The sequence below is a fragment of the Calypte anna genome, chromosome Z (assembly GCF_003957555.1).
Source record: "Calypte anna isolate BGI_N300 chromosome Z, bCalAnn1_v1.p, whole genome shotgun sequence".
In the NCBI taxonomy this organism is placed as follows: Eukaryota; Metazoa; Chordata; class Aves; order Apodiformes; family Trochilidae; genus Calypte; species Calypte anna.
The window spans coordinates 50,386,069-50,398,341 of NC_044274.1; the positions used below are offsets into that span (position 1 = coordinate 50,386,069).

The window sequence follows — 12,273 nt, forward strand, 5'->3', positions numbered from 1 at the left end:
AGAATAGGCTTATGCCTGTGATGCTGTCTGAAATCAATACCAAAGTTGTCACAGAAATCAGTAGGAACAGGGCAAAAACCTGGGTACTGGGCTGTTAAGGAAACCTAGCCATTGACTGACTAATGAAATAACTTATCACTGATACCAACTCAGAAAAATGGGCTGTGTGTGTGAATAGCAGGTAACACAGTTTACAGTGTCATTTTCACCAAGCTCCGTCTGCAAAGTCAAAATCAAAATACATTTTACACTCACATCCTGTGTTAAAATTTTAGATGCTGTTGGTGCTTGTGCTGGGTATTGTTCTACAAAGTCTCAAAGGAGGCAGTCAACCACTCTAGAGGTCTTTTGAGGCAACAGCATTTACACTTACATATGGGTTCTGGATAGAATTTCTGAGCTTCTGGCTCTGCTGCAGATCTCAGGTGTGGTCTAGGGCAGGAAACTCAAAACTCTAATTTTAGTTCCCCAAAGAGTACAGAAATTAAGAGGGATTTCAAAATATTTCAAGGAATAAATGCAACTTGTTTTTCTTTCGTTATGAAATGCTGCTTTAGGACACATTCATCTTCAGGTAAATTCATTATGATCTGGGAGGCTGCAAATCCTCATCCAGAACTGGATATGGTTGAGTGATGGAGCATAGTCTGCTTCATTTTACTAATGCTGAGCTTGTCCTTGTGGTTCTTAAAGACAGCCACCAGCAGAGCAGTGTGGAGGCATATAAGCTGTCGCAGGATATGAGCCACAGCTTGGTTTGTGAACATTGACAACAAGTGGGGGGAAAAGATTACCTAGAGAAATTTGGTTATTGGGGCCAACAGACACTCCCTCTAGTAACTGGAAATTTCTAATCTCTCACACAAATTAGTGATCTCAGCCCAGTTCTTGCAGGATGAGTGAATGTTAATATTGCCATAACTACAGTGACCCTGGGATCACTAATTTGTGCTGATCAGATCAGCAGAGAAAGAGACTAAAGGCTCCAATTTCAAAACTGAGGTGTTTTACTTGTGAACCCATCACTTTTGCACAAACTGGTCTCTAATCCATGAAAGTACATCAGAAGTATTAGGAGCGAAAGTAACAGCTACAGTGCACTTTGTCATAATCCTTGTGGCAACTGTGCTTCACATTACTAGTATTTTTACATCACTCACTAAAAACTAGATGGAGAAACAGCAGGCAGACTCCAAGGTGAAAAAAATGTGTATGTGCAAGTGTTCATTGGTAATTTGGTGTCAGATAAATGCTTTATTAGACAGGTAACACACACTGCTTGGATGACATTACTCGTTGTTGAAGGATTTATCACGTGCCATTGAAAACAGAATGCTTTAAACAAAAATCTTGCAAAGACTTGAAAACCACGTTTAGCTTTACACCTCATAGGAAGTTTAACTGAGGTCAATGAAACTATTCACTGTGGAACACTAGGAAGGTGCATAAATCTCACCAGAGTTAAACATTTTACCTGATTATCTCCCCAAGGACTGGAAACAAGGATTAGCAACTCAGACACACTGGCTAAAATAGCGGCTTGGGTTTTGTTGAATACTCTCCTAATTGAGAAACAGCATTAAAACTTGTGGAAAAAAACCTTTTTTTTTTTTTTAAAGTTGCAGTGGGTACTTTGTGGGCTCATATTCCTCCCTGCAGTCCCCTGAATAACTTGAGATTTGCTCACACAAGGAACAAGGTTGCTCATGACGAGGAAGAGTAGGTGTGCTTTTCCTGTCAAAATAAGTGGGTTTAATTGTTTTGGGTTTGTTTTGTTTCAAAAAAAACCAAAAAACAAAAAACCAAGAAAGAAAGAAAGAAAGAAAGAAAGAAAAAGAAAAAGGTATTTGGCACAATGGGGGTGGACTGTCATGTTTTATGAAAAGAAGGCCTGCAAGTAGACCCTTTGACAGGGTCAGGAAGGGGCTACACTACCCATGTTGCTGCTGCTATTGCTGCTTCTTCTCTTTCCCCTCTTCCTCCTCCTCGACTGAAGGACCCGGTGGCCACCGGCGCTTCGCAAGGCGCTGAAGAGGAGGGGAAGGGGCTTCTACGGGTCTGGCATTCCCGGAGGCGGCGCGGGAAGATAGGCGGGGGTGCTGGGAGGTGCCGCATGGGCGGGAGCGGCCAGGGCAGCGTCTCTGGCGGGGGCGGTGCCGGTGCCGGTACCGGTGCCGCCGCGGGGAGCGCAGCGCAGGGGCGGCGGCCCCTCAGCCCGGGCGGGCGGCAGTTGGGTGTGAAGCGCTCCGTCCCGACAGCGGTACAGCGGGGCGGGGAAGGGAAGGGAAGGGATGGGCTGCGCCCCCAGCATCCACGTCTCGCAGAGCGGCGTGATTTACTGCCGGGACTCGGATGAGTCCAATTCCCCCCACCAGACGACCACCATCTCGCAGGGCACCGCCACCCTGCACGGCCTCTTCATCAAGACAGACGCGGCCGACTCCATCCCCTCCGTCCTCTCCTACCAGAGCCGGCAGACGCCGCCGCCCTCCACCTTCCCGCGCCACAAGGACCGCAGGGAGCCCGGAGCCTCCGGCCGGGCCAGGGCGTCCCGCTGCTGCGGCGTCGGGGCGGAGACCCAGACCAGCAACGCCGGCGTCCAGGTACACGGCGGCTGCTCCCCGGTGGGGCTAGCGCGGGTCCCCGCCGCCCGCGGCGGAGGCAGGACGAAGCCCGAGCGGGTCCCCGCCTCCGCCGGGGAGGGAGATGATGCTACGGCGGGCGGGAGGCAGCTGCCGGAGCCGTTGCCCTGGTGCCCACTGACACCGCAGCTGAAGCGGCCGGGCCGAGCCGGGCCGGGCTGGCACTCCTGCGGAGGGGCCGCGCCGGGGTACCGCTCTCCCGGACCTCCCCACCGGGAGGAGCTGAGGCCGCTGGGTCCCTCGGGCTCCCTTCACCCCTCGCCCGCAGCCCTGGGGTGGCCCCAGAGAGCTCCTGGGCTGAGACCTCTTCTGAAGTTGCAACGAGGGGGAAAGGGTTTGTTTCGAGCTTTGTGGCTCATGGTAGGGAGCAGGCGAAAGGGAGGGATGATAATATGCCGGAATAAAGTCGTTGTCTGATTAATTCTCAACAGCCAAAAGAAAATAACCTGTAGGTGCTGTTGGGTTTTCTTTATCCCTTCTTCTCCGCGTCCGTCCGTACCCAGTCGTGCTCCCCTCCCCGTATCTGATTAAAATGAACTGTTGCTTCTCGGCGTGGATGCCCAGCTCAGAAAGGAACCTCTTGGATTCGCACACAAATGCGTCCCTCTGCTGTGGGGCTGGGGGTCACCGCGGGGGGGTCTGGCAGGGGCTGTGTCTGTGGGGTCATCGCGCTCCAAATCTGAAGCCCCTTTAATGGCTACGGCCGGCGCCCCTGCGACCCGCTGATCATCCTCTTCTCTGGAGTTTTGCAGTTAAAAGAGATGATTGCTCTGGATTTATTTACTTATTCTCAGTGTCAGAGTAGGTTTTTTCATTCATTTCCCTGATAGTTTTCTAACAATTAAATTTTGCTTTGTTGCCCTGTTCCAAAGCTTATTACCAAAGTGGATGGTGTCATCCTAGCTGCACCTAAAGTTACTTTTCTGCTGCACTAATAAAGCAGGATATCTTGTCATAAAGTAATTCTATGGGCTGAAATAGATCCTTGCATTTTGTTAGAATATATTTAAGGAATTAAAAGGCTATATAATCTTCTATTTCTTTTTTTGTTTGTTTGTTTTAAACTCAAGTGAGAGGGTTCACAGAAAAAAACCAAAACCCAACCACTAGTACAACCCATAGTCAGTTTTCCCAAATGCTGAGAAACTTACAGAATTTTCTGCAGTTGCTTTGACTGTTTTACTCATTCAGAAGCAAGACCTGCATAAGCAGTGATAGGGACAAAGTCTGAGCAGGACTGGAATAAAAAACCCACTTATATTTATTTATTTGGGATATTATTTTTTTTTTACTTTTCAGAATGGAATACTTAAGATGAAATATGGTTTTGTTGATGTTGGGAGGAGTGAAATAGAAATTCTTGCACAATTCTTTAAGATGAGATTTGAAAAAAAGATTTTTTTTTTAAGTGTTGATGGCCTTTTCTGTTCTTGTGAATCATTTATTATTTGCTATTATATCTTATGAACACATTTGCCAACTTTGTGGTTATTGAAAGTGAAGGTATTTCAGACATTTTGGAACTTTATAATTGGCACTGTAATATTATTTTGGATAGTTTCATTTCTTTTAAGCATTTTTGAGTCCCAAAGGAAAGTGGAATCATGGGTGTTTTTGTTTAACTGCTTCAGTGATGTAGTGGAAATGTCATGAACAAATTAAGATCTGTAGAATATTTTATGTAATTTAAAAACTGAATTAGAACCTCCATTCTTTCTGCTACTCCTGGCACATTTTCTTACAGGTTAGTATCATAGTGGAGTATTTGTCTGACCAAAGCAAGGCTGGAATATTACCACAGCAACTATAAAGGTAAAATAGTACTTCATACCTGACAGACTATGGGTATTGGAAAAGTGTGGGAAAATTGTTCTCCAATAGTATATGATAATAATATTTATTTCCACAGAAGTTCAAAAATAAATTTAAAACATCAAGTATTTCAGTAAAGACAAAAGTATCCATTAATTCCACATGCTTTTAATTGCTGTAGTGCTTGTTTGCAGGTATTATCTGTGTTGAAATCTCATCTAGCTGTATTTGGGGGACAACACAGAGACATAGGTTAAATGGCTGTTTGCACTGTTATTCACTAACACAATATTCTTGATGGGTAGAATAAGTTGTAATATTCAACCCTCTTAATACATCTTTTTTATCTTGATTTCTGTTCTAAACTGCTCTTTAGTTGTTTACACGGCCACACATATCATTATTTACATTTGAGTGCATCTTTATATCATGTTATAAAATTCCATGCCATAACTGGCATTAAAAGAAATCAACCTGTAATGATTTCAACCTGATGCAGTTCAAATAAAAAAAAAATCAAACCAGAAATTATCCCATGTGGCTCAAAATATACTTAGATAAACATTACATTTAAGGCCATCTAATCTGTATTCATTGGAGCAAGGTCAGTGCTATAAAGACAATATTTTTGTTTTCTATTCTTCTCCTCAATAAAAAGTTTTAAATTGTTTAGAGCATTTGAATGTGTTGGTCACACTCTGCTCACACTGACTAATCATTCAGCAGTACTAGCATGTAGCCATTTGTTTGTGGCTCTCAAAAGCTTGGTAAAAATATCTACAGGTTACCTGAAAAAGATTTTAAGTGATCACATACTGATCACTTACTGTAAGATGTGTCTGCACCCTTACTTGGAATAAGACCCAGAGTTTCTGGTGCCAGCAGTTCGCTGTGTCACTAAGGTACTTGGGCAGAAACCTTGGGTGAAAACCAGATATTCTTTGCAGTGTTCCCAGCTAAATAAAACCAAATAGTATAATGACAGCAAAAAGTATTGATACTTCAAACACTACATCAGTTTTATATAAAGAAATAAGGCATTTTGTTTACATCACTGAAGCATAACACTGAGCATGGAATGACACTGGGTGTATAATGGCTGTTTGACCCACTGCTCAATTATTGCTAATTCTGAGGTCCAACAGTACCAGCTGTTTAGCAAGAAAAAAAAGCTCCTTGAACACTTCCTTGGTGATTTGAAAACATGATACAAGTTTACCCATGTTTACAAATACCTCCTTTAAATGCATATCTTGCAAATACGCAAGAAAAATGCACGCATGGATGTGCTTTCCTTGAACTTCTTGATACTTGAACATTAGCCAAACAAAGTCTAAAGGAACAAACAAGTTTAAAGGTTCTTTTTGCTAACATACAGTCTAGTGGGAAAAAACCCCCACAACCCTCTGTAGTCTTCTATTGATTACTTTATCCTGTTTTTCTTCTGAAATTAAAAGAACAGCAGGTGTAATGGTTCGGCTCTTCATATGCTGTGTTCTCTGTGTAAGAGAAAAACTGTTTATGAACATCTCTTGAAAGTCAGTCACATTAGGAACTGTAGCAAAATAATTATTAGAAGCAAAGCTCAGAAATAAGAAAAAAACACAATGGGACAGTATCTTAACACTCATCTGTGTTAAGTTCCAAGGTGGAAGCACTGATGAGGAGAATGCGCACCCCAATATGTCAAGCTCCTACCCTTTGCAATTTTTTTAAAAATGTGGGGTACTCAGGAAAAGGATGCAGCTGCCAAATAAAAACACACAGCACTATGGGAGCATTGAGAAATCCAGACACTGAGAGAGTTGTCTCAGGTCCACAAGTCTTGAAGAAATGCAACCCTAGACACTGTTTTGATTTCAGATACAATTCTCTTTAAAATAGTATCATGTGTAAGAGAAGGCACTGAACTTCTTGTTTTGTTTGAAGTGTACTACTGATTAATTGGCTGCTAGTATTCTCTGTAGAAGGTGGAACACACCAGATGTAGGGTAAACTTGGACAGCAAACCTCCTGACTCCATGAATTGGTGTGACAAAAATCTTTTAAAAAATGCAACAAGACACCTAAGAAATCAAAGTCCTCTTGTGCACAGTATGGGGCTGAAAAGGTGACAGAGCAAAATTTAGGCAGGCCACAAAGTGTTTAACTTTTTAATAGTGCAGAACTTTTTAATTTAGGCCAGTTGTTCTCTGAGAGGTGCTGGCCTTAATAACTAAATTGCTAGTAGAGAAATACTATCCTTAGTCTAAGCCCATACTTCAAAAATGAATGCACTAAAAGAATTTTGAAAGGATTTGCTGCTCTGTATCTGACCTTTCCATTCCTCCTTCAAAGGGTGCAGCTAAACTTCAGCAAGCAGTGTGGTTGTGTTCTTCAGCAGTGTTAGACAGAAGTGTTACAGAATGGAGAAAACATTTTTTTTCAAAGAATATTAAACCACTTGGCAAAGAAAACAAGGCAGCCTCGTAGATTAAACTTCCTTGGTATTGATTCACACAACATTTTGGACTTCCAAAAAGTGTTCTGGGTGATAGATGGTTTTTCCCCCTTAGTTTGCATAGGAAAAGAGAATTGTTGGAAACTTGTAAGAGAAAACTGAGTCTCAACCATTTTGCCAATGCAAGTCAACAGGTGTCTCAGAACCCCTGAGACCCTCTGTGACCTCCCGTAATAAGTTAATTTGGAATAGAACCATAGAATGGTTTGGGTTGGAAAGGTACATAAAGATCACCCAGTTCTAGCCTCCCAGCCATCTGCCTGGACATGTCCCACTAGACCAGGCTGCTCAAAGCCCCATCCAGCCTGGTCCTGATCACTTCCAGGGAGGAAGTGTTTATATTCAATGCATTCGTGGATAAGCATGTCAGATTAATACGTCCATACCTGGGGACATTCATAAACCTCAGTTCTAGATGCAAAAAAGAAACAAAACTGGGGATTCTATTTTTTTGGGGAGGGAATAGGGGTGGGGACAGGGGGGGGTGTTTTGTTTTGGGATTTTTTTAATGTTAGAATCTTCACAGTACAAAGCATACATGACACTTGTGTGACGACTTTGTTCTCATCTTGAATTATCTGTGTACTTCCCCAAATGTGCTGTTGCTTGAAAATTTGAGTCCAGGAGAGTAAGATTTGGTGAAATTTGAAGTAGTGTTGTGAAGAGGAATCAGAGGCAGGAAAAAAAACATAGTTCAGGTTAAATTTTCCTCTTGCATCACCTGCACTGCTGCCAGATCAGGATACTGTACTTTCCATGTAGATCTTTCCCTTCCTGTATTTCATGTTCACTTCTATTATTTTGAAAGATTCTGGTCTGTCTCAGAAGCATTATCAGTGGAGCTCAAAGCAAAAAATGCATGGTGTATGTGAAATCTATGAAAATTATCTTCAACGTACAAGTAACTTCTAAAATTGCCTTCAGGAAAGGCTGTATGTACCTTCATGTTTGCTAAAAAATAATATGTGAGGTGTTTTCTGATGTAGCAGAGTTTAAGTCTTTTGGGGGAATGTTGTCATGGTAACCAAGCCAAATATTTTCTAGTCTTCAAAATAAGTCAATGGTAGCAGGGTTACAGCTTCAGAAAACCAACAGTCACTTGTACCATTGTAAAATTAAATGTAGGGAGCATTGTGGAACATAGCATGTGTGTTTTAAGTAACATAACTGTGTGATTGAGGGCATGAGATAATAGTAATGACTGCCATCTGGTGATCTCTTGTGTAGTTTTGTTTCCCCCTGTCCCAGTTTAGGAGATACATTTCTTGCCCACCATGTCACTGGTCTTGCAGGGCAGCAGGAGCTGACTGTCCCCAGGCTTCACTGAGGCCATCTTCTTTGGGGCAGTTCTCACTCACAGGACATAAAGTACAACGAGCTCACTCTATAGCAGCTTGCATGACTCCTTCAAAATGCTGGTGCTCTTGGATTGAGTCACTATCGCTTTTGTGTGAGGAAGTAGGGCAGTCCAGAGATGCATTATTAATTCTGAGTAAGGTAGCATGCTGCACAGCCCTCTGGAGGCAGTGCCCACTGCAGGTAACTTTTTTCACTTGAGAGGGCCATTAGGCCATTTGCTCCTGAGCTTTATTTTTCCCTGCAGGTCAACTATTTATGTTGGGGCAGTGTCAACCACTGCCCCAGCCTTCAGCAGCCAATTATTTATAAATGTCTTTTTCACCTGTATTGTCTTCTTTAAAAAAAAAAACATATTTGACACATTCTGTTCTTTTAGATTATCTGACTCTGTGAACAGACAGTTACTCTGGAGATCTGTTAAAAGAAATCCCTGTATGTCTCTACCCAGTGATTTGGGCATCCAGTGCCAAATATTTCATATCTCTAATACAGAAAGGGTAGAGCTTAGATTTATGCTGAGAAGACCTTCAGCCAAATGGTGCTACTTTAGAATAAGTCTCAATATTAAGCTTTTGATAATGTGAGTTGGTCACTTTGAAATGCAGAGCGAATTTCAGTGTAGATTTACAGTTCATCAGCCTCTTGCCCCATATTCATATTGCATCTGAAGAGTCAGCTTTCTGTCTAAAAGGATGAGAAAACTGGACCAAGATCAGCTGGCTTCATAGCATGGAAGAGTGAAGCAGGGATTGCAAGGGTCTGGGCTCCAGCATACGGAATTCACAGAGAATGCAGCCAAGTGTAAGCATGTGTATAGGTATTATGAAATTGTGTTCAAGTAAGAAATCCAAAGAAACACAGTTAGCTGAGAGACACTGCATGAGCAGGGTCAGTAATGTCTGCTGTGAGGTAGGGCTGTGAGCAGAATGGAGCTTTGAAGCACTGCATCTCTTGGAAAAAACACTGTTCAACATCTATTTATAAGCCTAGGACAAACTGTGCCCACAGCCTGTTTGCATATAGACCTGTAACCTGTTAGATTTCATTATAAATTATTTGTTTATAATTGGAGGAGCAGGGTGTGATTCCTCTTACATTTTATACATGTTTTAATCAAAACAGTGTTATATTTACAGCAGAACACATTTTAGTGATATTTAAAAAAAAAAATCAGATTAATTTAATGTGGAATGGACATGAGGTCTCTGAATCTAGTCTTCTTCCAGCAATCCATTTTCCTACTGCTCTTAGTTCAGGATTTTCACCATATGGATAGCAAAAGCAGCTTTCTTCTCACCCCACTGCAGATTTGGAAGACTGAAGGCACTGTTAGCTTGAATGTTGTCAATTGCAGTAATTCTTCTGCAGTTACATTTGATAATCATTTTGCCCATTTATGAAATGAAACTTACTGAGCCATTGTGCTAGCCAGAAAACCAGGAAATCTCTTTTGTAAATGGAGGAGGAATACGAGGCTATAATTTTGTTTGTATTCATTTCCAAAGTGAAACAAATTTCTTGTGGAACTCAGAGACCCCAGAGCAGGTGCTAACTTGGTGGCTAGGATGTTTTCAGAAGATGAGACCCCAAGTTCAATTCTCTGTTTTGGAAGAGTGTGAAGGGATTCTCCCATGTGACTGTCCCGACTCCTGGGCTGTTGGCTATTTTGGATTCTCTTTCTGTTGGCTCTAAGACTGGACTGGTTCCTGAAATCCATCTATTCCAAAGAGTTGTGTCCTGATGAGTCACTGCTTCCTCCTGTCTCAAAGAAAGCCACCTCCTAAAAAGCTAATTATACTGGGAAATAACACAAGCTTTCAGGAAAAAGTATTGTGTTCTGCTTAAGAATAAAACCTTTCATGTGTGTTAAATGATTGGGGCTGTGTTAAGGTTGTGTTGTCACTTGTGGAAGAGGTGAGCAATTGTCATGTTGAACTCTGCCACTGCCTCATTTCAGTCTGCTTCCCTTCACCTCAGATTGCAAAGTGAGGCAGAACAGCATAGCAAGACATCTCCAAAGTTTTGATCCCTTCTGTTCTCATGGCTGTGTGGTGCAGTGGGCTCTGGATACAGTACGATGGGCTCCCATCCCCATGGAGCTCTGAGCAGTGGCTGCAATGGGCTGGTGGAAACCTGGGAAACCTCTGTCTGCCTTTGTTCTGCGGGTTTCTGCAGATGTTTAAAAGGTCAGCTAGAGTACTATGAGGATGCAATGCACCATTAGAGAAGACATGGATGAAGTAAAGATCTGAGATGGGCTAAGCAGAGTGAGACATCATTGTTCAAGTAAAAAGTAAGTAATTAATCTAGCCTAGGCTGGGGTGATTGTAGAAGGAGATCTGGTATGGGCTGATAGAGGCTGGGACAGAGAACTAAGGCAAAGGGAGAGGGGCTGAAGGGTCACACAGGTAGGGAGGTGTTTTAGGATTAAAAAAAAGGTTTGTCTTGGTGGCACATGATGCCTATGACACTTTGAAGTCTTGAGATGTGATATCTGAATCTTGTTATTTCTGTCCAGATCTTACAGGTACACAACAAAATTGTAGCTTACAACTCAGTGATAAGAAATTTGTTGATTGTAGCACTCGATGTCTGGAGTTAATTTCTGTGGTCTTGGTGAGTTTCTAAAACAATTCAAACTTAAATCTGTTTCCCTGGAACAGGAAATGCATAGGTCAGTGTTACATAGTTGTAGTAGTGTATCTACTGCTGCCTAAGGTCACTTCACAGTTGGTGCTGTTCTGTGGTTTTATTTTCCACCACATCACAACCTTAAAGAACTCCTTCTAAACCTATGTAATTTAATATTGAGAGCAAGAAATAAGTATCTAATGTTTGTCCAGACAAATTGAAGTTTACAAAGCAATCTGTTTGCCAGTGAAAGCTTTGTAGTCGTGAAAGGAAAAAGAATTCTAGCTTCACATACTTCTCCTTGTCTGGAGCACTGTCTGGAGTTATGATAGCTGGGAGGAAGAATGGTGGTAGCTAAATCAGTCCTTTTGCTACAAGAAAGGGAGCTTACTGGGGGGCTCTTGTTGTCTTGAAGAGACCTTTGACAAAAGGGAGCAAAAGAAAACCTCCCCCCCCCAAAAAACCACCAAAGATCCAGCCCCCCAAAATCCCCACCAAAACAAACCAACAAAAAATCCTAAAACCCTGAAGTAGCAGATAGAAATGAAAATTATTGTTATATGGAGATATTGCTGATACAACTTCATGACATGACAGCAGGCACTTCTATATTTCAGGCTCAAATAGGATATAGCCAGGAGGACCAAAACAAACAAACAAAAAATCCTAAAACCATGAAGTAGCAGATAGAAATGAAAATTATTGTTATATGGAGATATTTTTGGTACAGTTTCGTGACATGACAGCAGGCACTTCTGTATTTCAGGCTCAAATAGGATATAGCCAGGAGGAGATCTCTAGCAGTGTATTAGCTCCGTGGGTGTAGTGCATGGAAAGTAATTTAATTTTAATGGATTTTTTTTTCTTTCAAAAGATATTTTGAATAAATGTTGTAACTCTATTAGGTACAACAGTTTCTGTGGTGCATTGTGTCATTTTTGGTTATGTCAGTGTGACCGAGCTACCTCTTACTACTTTGGTCCTTCGCCTGGTCTTGGGATGAGTAATAGAACTGTTTGTTTCTCACATCAGTAGTAGATGGAAAAATGTGTGTTTGATAGATATAACTAGAAACTCAAATCTTAGGAGCTGTGCCAGTCTTAAAAATAGTATCTTTAAATGTCATCTTTAAATGTGCATTAGAGAAATCTACCAGATTTTTCTTTCAGGTGTGAAGCCAGATGTTTAAGGAAGTGAAATATCATAAAATCATCAAAAACATGAAAACCTGAGGGACTGATCCATGTTGCACTTAACCAGAAAGTGAGCATATTGTATGACTTGTGGTAAGATCCTGCAATGAATGACATCTATATGCCGCTCCTGGGG

The 12,273-nt window shown here is 41.9% G+C and overlaps 1 protein-coding gene across 1 annotated transcript in view; it reads left to right on the forward strand.

The window, feature by feature from the left end:
• Positions 1 to 2,291: 2,291 nt before the first annotated feature.
• PDE8B (phosphodiesterase 8B) overlaps positions 2,292 to 12,273 on the forward strand; it is a 60,917-nt gene continuing 50,935 nt past the window's right edge. The window contains exon 1 of the mRNA XM_030467367.1: positions 2,292 to 2,603. Within this exon, the coding sequence (XP_030323227.1) occupies positions 2,292 to 2,603 (312 nt within the window). The remainder of the gene's footprint in view (positions 2,604 to 12,273) is intronic.